The sequence below is a fragment of the Populus trichocarpa genome, chromosome 2 (genome assembly GCF_000002775.5).
Source record: "Populus trichocarpa isolate Nisqually-1 chromosome 2, P.trichocarpa_v4.1, whole genome shotgun sequence".
In the NCBI taxonomy this organism is placed as follows: Eukaryota; Viridiplantae; Streptophyta; class Magnoliopsida; order Malpighiales; family Salicaceae; genus Populus; species Populus trichocarpa.
In genome coordinates, this window is record NC_037286.2 from 17146148 (window position 1) to 17152250 (window position 6103).

At 35.9% G+C, this 6103-nt stretch overlaps 1 protein-coding gene across 2 annotated transcripts; it reads right to left on the minus strand.

Annotated features, from left to right (window-relative positions):
* Positions 1-909: 909 nt before the first annotated feature.
* Positions 910-5480, minus strand: LOC7487775 (protein LOW PSII ACCUMULATION 1, chloroplastic). Of its 2 annotated transcripts, XM_024594700.2 has the most exons (9): positions 5136-5479; positions 4562-4665; positions 3883-4018; positions 3318-3549; positions 3009-3166; positions 2442-2630; positions 2126-2226; positions 1755-1851; positions 910-1323 (listed from the first exon to the last, which is right to left on the minus strand). In XM_024594700.2, exons 1-9 carry the CDS (start codon positions 5370-5372, stop codon positions 1249-1251), a joined length of 1329 nt encoding a protein of 442 aa, XP_024450468.1. In that variant the 5' UTR covers positions 5373-5479; the 3' UTR covers positions 910-1248. The 2 variants fall into 2 exon arrangements, 1 of the variants encoding a protein (XP_024450468.1); XR_002980165.2 differs by lacking the exon at positions 910-1323 and having other exon boundaries at positions 2126-2222; positions 5136-5480.
* Positions 5481-6103: the final 623 nt, after the last annotated feature.

Sequence of the window (6103 nt, forward strand, 5' to 3'; positions counted from 1 at the left end):
GAACCCCTCTTGGGACCTTTCTTTTCGTGATTTATGGGAGTATCTGTGGAAGACACCTCCTGGCTTATCTTTCTTTTTTTTGGCGCTGCAAAGAACATCTAAGCTTGCTTAAAATTTGTTATGTTTATTAGTCGTCACTGCCGTTACAATCCTTTGCTTAAATCTCTTTTGCAAGATGTACCAAATTTATAGATTTGCTCTTCCTTCTGTTTTTATCTAAAACTGTTTGTAATCCTTTGCTTAAATCTCTTTTACAAGATGTACCAAATTTATAGATTTGCTCTTCCTTCTGTTTTTATCTAAAACTGTTTGTGCTAATGCTAAGACCCTATATTTGTGCAGGCTTTTACACTTCTTTCTTTACCTTTGTTTGTTTGAGATTGCCTTCATTTTACTTTTTGAATGCTTAAAACCATTTCAATACGGACATAAAATGGGAAGCCAGCAATGGAGTGCGGGCATCCATCTAGCATTACTAGAAACAAAGCATAACCTAACCCAAGAATGCAAATCCTATTTATAAAATGGGCAGTCGAATCTTTGATAAAGCTCGTTCCTTTCCTGGAACGAGTTCAAACTGATTCTAATTGGCACGAGAAAACTTTGGCGCTTCTTGACCTGCTCAATATCAAATTATGTGCTGTGGATTCAGCTTTTTCCCTTTCAATAATCACATGCTTGGTGGATTTTTAACCTGAAATCTTTCTACATCACCAAAAGAAATCAGAGGTAACCCGATTTGCAAAGAAGGATATTTCTAAAAACGAAATAACAGTATTTATGATGGAGAACGTGCGATCAAATCATGGAAGCCAATGATCAGTTCAATTCAATTCCCGAACAACATTGTTTTCAAGATTCCAAAAAACAATGGATTACTAAAGGAATGGCGTGGTGTTATGGACATCATGATGTGAATGGAAGTTGATTATAAATAAATTAAACCGAGAAGCCCTGCTGTAGAACTGAACACATGGATCACCACGGTACTTTCTAGTTACCGATATCTTTATCCCCCTTCTCTTCAATATTTGCATGGTATGATTTACAATAGTAAGTAAGAAAGAAATGGATGATGGGTTTTCAGAGATGTCAAAGAAGTAAAGCAGCAGACTTTCTTCTGGAAAAATCATTTGCGGCTGTATAGCAGAGATATATAAAGGTCAACTACAACAATCATATATGAGGCAGAAAGAAGCTCATTTTTTTCTTTCCCCTTTGAGTAGGCGATGCCAGAACCACTGACTTCTATCTTTCCAGCTTGCTTAAGAATGCTTCCATTGGTGGCAACTCGTTTACAATTTGTGGCCAGTCAGGCATGCCCTGCAGAGAAACAGGAGTCACTACCGAATACTGATAGCATGACAAATTGTAAATCCCAAACACAGTTCAACAAATCCTACTCTGACCCACACCAGTCAGATGGTAGCTCAAGAATTGCAAATAGGTCTCAAGTTACCATTAGTTAAAATTATTTCACAATCTCAATAGACCCCGAGGGCAACAAAATCAGTATAAGACATGGATTCAGCAGCTAGATGCTTTATAAAAAGAAAAAATATGCTGAAGCAGGATAGCTGTTGAAAGACAGGAATTATGTTGAGGAATTCTAGACTTCCAAACTTTACTGCCTTGAGTGGCCAAATCAAGTAATAAAAATTGTTGTCTCTATGATGCGCCTTTAAAACATCTCAAGTTTCCCTGATATAGTATAATACCCACTAAGAATGCCAATTGATACCACAAGCACTTACTTTCCCCGATCTCCGAACTCGACCATCAAGGCGCAGTATTACATAGACATCCTCACCCGGAGTAACTCCTTCAGACTTTTGCTGATCCCTTATCCACCTAAATGAATTTGGACAAATCATTAAACAGATGAAAACAAAGATCTACAAGTTAAACAGGGTTGAAAAACTATAACGTAAGACAAACAATTTTAAGCCTATAATTCATTCATCCATGAAAGATACAAAGTTGTATGATCCTAGGATCAGTAAATTCGGATAATGCTTCCGTATGAAACCTAAAGCAAGTACAAGAAGTCAAATAACCAGTCTAACTTTTATGATGGTTCTTTCGCAACCACAGAAAAATGCATACAATTTCAGCAGGATCTAACCTTTCCCATTCAGCTGGAGATACAACCTCGGCTCTAAATCGAATTTCAGCTTTCAACTTTGATTTTGCAATCACAGACTGAGTTCGTTTCTCGAAATCTTCCTGCCATGGTGTCATCAAAGCTAATATAAAAAAATGCTACAAAAGTGCTACAAATCTATTCAATCCCAAACATGATAAGACTGGGTATAGCAAGCAAGAAACCCCTAGAAAATGAACTGGCATAAACAGCATAATAATGGAAGAAAGGTTGTATTATGCTCCACAAATCCTTAGGAGCAAAAGGAAGAAGCACTCCATGAACCTTTATATCTTACCCCAATAGAAGGAAGAGAAGCAGCTGCCTTTTGACGAGCACCAAACCCTTTCTTCTCTACATCTGGGGCCCTGCTTTCACCCCAAATAACAGGAACTAAAAGAACACCTCGTCGGAGGAGCTCGGTGCGGAACCTCTCAGCCTTCTGCATGGCCAGGGAAACAGTATCCTTTTTTCCTGCTAAAATTACCTTAAACCCAAACCACATAATTTAGGGCACTGAACAAACAATATTTTGGATGCTCAACATAAGATGCTTCAAAATGCTATGGAAGTGAGATATGTAGCTGGCTGGTAAAAGTAAAAGTGTCAACAATTTTAACTATTTCAATTACTTCAACTCAGCAGAAAGTACCACAATACAATCTTATGGTGCACTGTCATATGGTGTTTTAATAATTTAGAAATGAAGGATAAAGCTATTTTTAATTCTCATTGCTAGCATTCATATATTTAGAACAAACATTAGCTAACAAATGCAGCTAAGTACTTGTGATTTTGTTTGCAATTACAAGGCCACAATGTGTATAATTTGATGGGTAAAAAACAAAGGAGTATTAATACTAACTGGCCTAACAGTGTCTCGAAGCTGGACAAGTTCAACAACCCGATTTGTGGAAAGGCGCAAAGGCAACCTTGACAGTGTTTCATCTCTTGTAATCTGTGCAAGTTGCTCTTCCTCTTTCTTATTGTCCCATAAAAATAATGCCACAAGAACGATGATGCCTGTAGATTGCTGATTCAAAACATTAGTCATTTTAGAATGAAGCTGTAAGGGTCAGTCAATAATCATATTCAGTGCACTAATCATTTATACAAGTGAATAGAAGAAAAGAACAAATTTAAAGGATCTCAAACTTATGAAGGACAAAGGTACCTCCAATATTAGTTGCAGCATTTCCAGCAGTTTCCCAGAGATCAGGGGCATCACCTCCGCCTTTAATAGCAAGAAAAAGCCTTGGAATGGTAAACAACAGTGAAATCCCTGCAGCTGCTGAGAATGCCACATAAAAGAATCTCCTAACACCACGAAATGGAGCTTGGACCTCACTAATAAGTTTGAGATCTCGACGAAAACCATAGCCTATGTCTTCTCCACCTAACCTAGCCTGCAAAAATGCCAAGAATTTATGAGAGATAATGTTTAAGGATTTAAAGTTTAAGACTTTCAATTGTAAAAGCAAAGAGTTAGCCAAAATTCAATTATATAGTATCATAATCCAGTGCCCTTGAGGCTAAGCTCATGCTGAATGAAGAATGGTTGGACGATTTTGATAAAGTTTAGGTTCAAATCATACTGACATGCAGTATACATGTTTATTTTCACAATCTGCCCACATGAGGTGGTGCTATTAAGTTACCTGAGCTCGATGTACAAATCTTAAGCCAGAAAAAGTGATTAGACAAGCTTAATATGTAAAAGAAAGCTGAGGAGTGGAAACCTCTTCTTGCAATTCCTTGAACTCAGGCAAAGCTCTAAAGGAGGCCAAGTCAGGATCATTCAAAACGGTGCCAAATTTGAGGTTATATTCCCTTAAAGCAGTGCGCAGGCAATCAGCGGCTTTCTTCCCTTCCCGACTTCCTCAAAAAAGAAAAAAAGAAAAGAAAAAAAGAAGCAATGCTGAGATAGCTTCATGTTTAAAATCTCATGGTTCACAGAGAAAAATACAAGTTTCAATAAAGACACAAACCAGAACTACTTTTATACTACAAAAAATAGATACATTGAAGTTGAGATGTGATCAGCTTAATTAGATGTGAAAGAATAGAAATTATTGTTAAACTTGTGGCACTGACAGATTAAAGGCTTCACCTGAAAAGTCCTCCTAAGTTTGAGTTTTACAAAGTAAAAGACTGCAACATCTTCAAGAAGGAAGAAGCAAATCTCACAAAATTTTAGACTGACGTACATACTGTATATGAGTTTATAACTTGCAAAATAGTCATTCATTAGAATGCTAAGGAACCCTATCATTCATTACATGAAGCATTTCTATTCGGTTAAAATACATCATAATTAAAATAACAAAGCAATTAGATGAAAGTGAATGATCAAAGTGAAATAAAACATGTTATGATTAAATTCCATTCACGAAAAGAGTAAGGTATACAGAAGCCTACAGGTAGGCATGGCAGCAGGCTTTGTTATAGAGTGCAGCTTGGGCCTCCCTTGGGGTGGGGTCTAAATCAAGTGCTGTTTCAAACTGAACTAAAGCGTCTTTAACCTGAAAATTTTATCATTGTGGTTAGATTGTTCAACTCCGTAGACATTATTAATACATGCCACCATGACTATGATAAATAACAGATTAACTGGCCTCAATAGGTTTAGTAATATGCCTCAGAAAACAAATGACATGTAGTTGGAACGGGAAAATGTGTTGACAAATTGATTGGAAAACCAGGATAAGACTAAAGAGATAATGAAACTAAACGCTGTGAAAAATGGTATCGTTCTCTTCAATTTAGAAGGCGGATTAATAAAGCAAAGTCCTTACTTAAGAAAGAATGCTTAAGAAAATCATTATGTAACAAACCCAAAATCTAAATCACCAAAAGCTACATTATCATCCATAAATACGAACCAACTAAATAAGAAAAAAGAAGAAGAACAAAACCATGCAACAGAATTGGAAAACTCAGAGAGATTGGACAAGAATCAGCAAAATTCAAGAAACCCAGAAGAATCCATTACCCGTCCTTTAGAGAAGAGGGAGAGACCCAAATTGACACAGGACTCTGCAGTCTGAGTATTGGCTTCAGAGGAGGACTGAGAATTACAAGAAGTTAGAGAGAAACGACCCTTCTTTCGAGGAATACTGAACACGCTTGTTTTGCTGCTGAGTAACCATGCACTACATGGTTTTGTTGTTGTCCTAGAATGCGAGTTCGAGAAGCAAAGCAGTTGCTGATTCAGTGCAAAAGCAGCCATTTTATTTTAAGACATAGGTTCATTCAGACAACGTTTTGGATAAATCAACTGTCTTCCCTCTCTACTTCTTGCTTTGTGTACTCTATTTTCTCTCGTCAGGTTAGATTTCCCTACGTGCACGAGTACTAAAATGTCCCTGCTCATTAATTATTAATTATTAAATATTAAAAAAAAACATGTAGCGTTTTTATTGTGTAGAGGATCATGGTGTCGACTGTCGCCTCTCTCATGACAACACTGCTTCTTCTTCTTTTTTTCAATGAATTCCTTTAACGAGATGTTATGAGTATTTTATGAGTTGATAGTCTCTGATCTTCACGAGTTCTATGGATATAAAGGTTTTTTTGTTTTTTTCATATTTTTAAACTTGGTTGGAGTACAATTTAATGAGTTATGGTTTAAAAATAATGCAAAAATAATGCAAACAATCTCAAAACCTACAATACAAATTCGAAAAGCTAAAAATCAAGTTTGTGATGGATCAAACTTCATCGAGAGATAACTTTATATCTAAAAATTAAAGATATTAAAAATTAAACTTAGACTTGTTGGTTATAGAGAATTAAGAATTTAAAGTATACGAAGATGCCAAAAAATTAGTTATACCTTGATAAATTAAATTTGTTTTTTGTCATATCAAAAAGAAAAGTGTTGTATCATGTAAAATACAAGTCTATTCAAAATATCAATTTGTTGCTGAATTTTGCAACAAAGAAAAAAAATATAGTCAT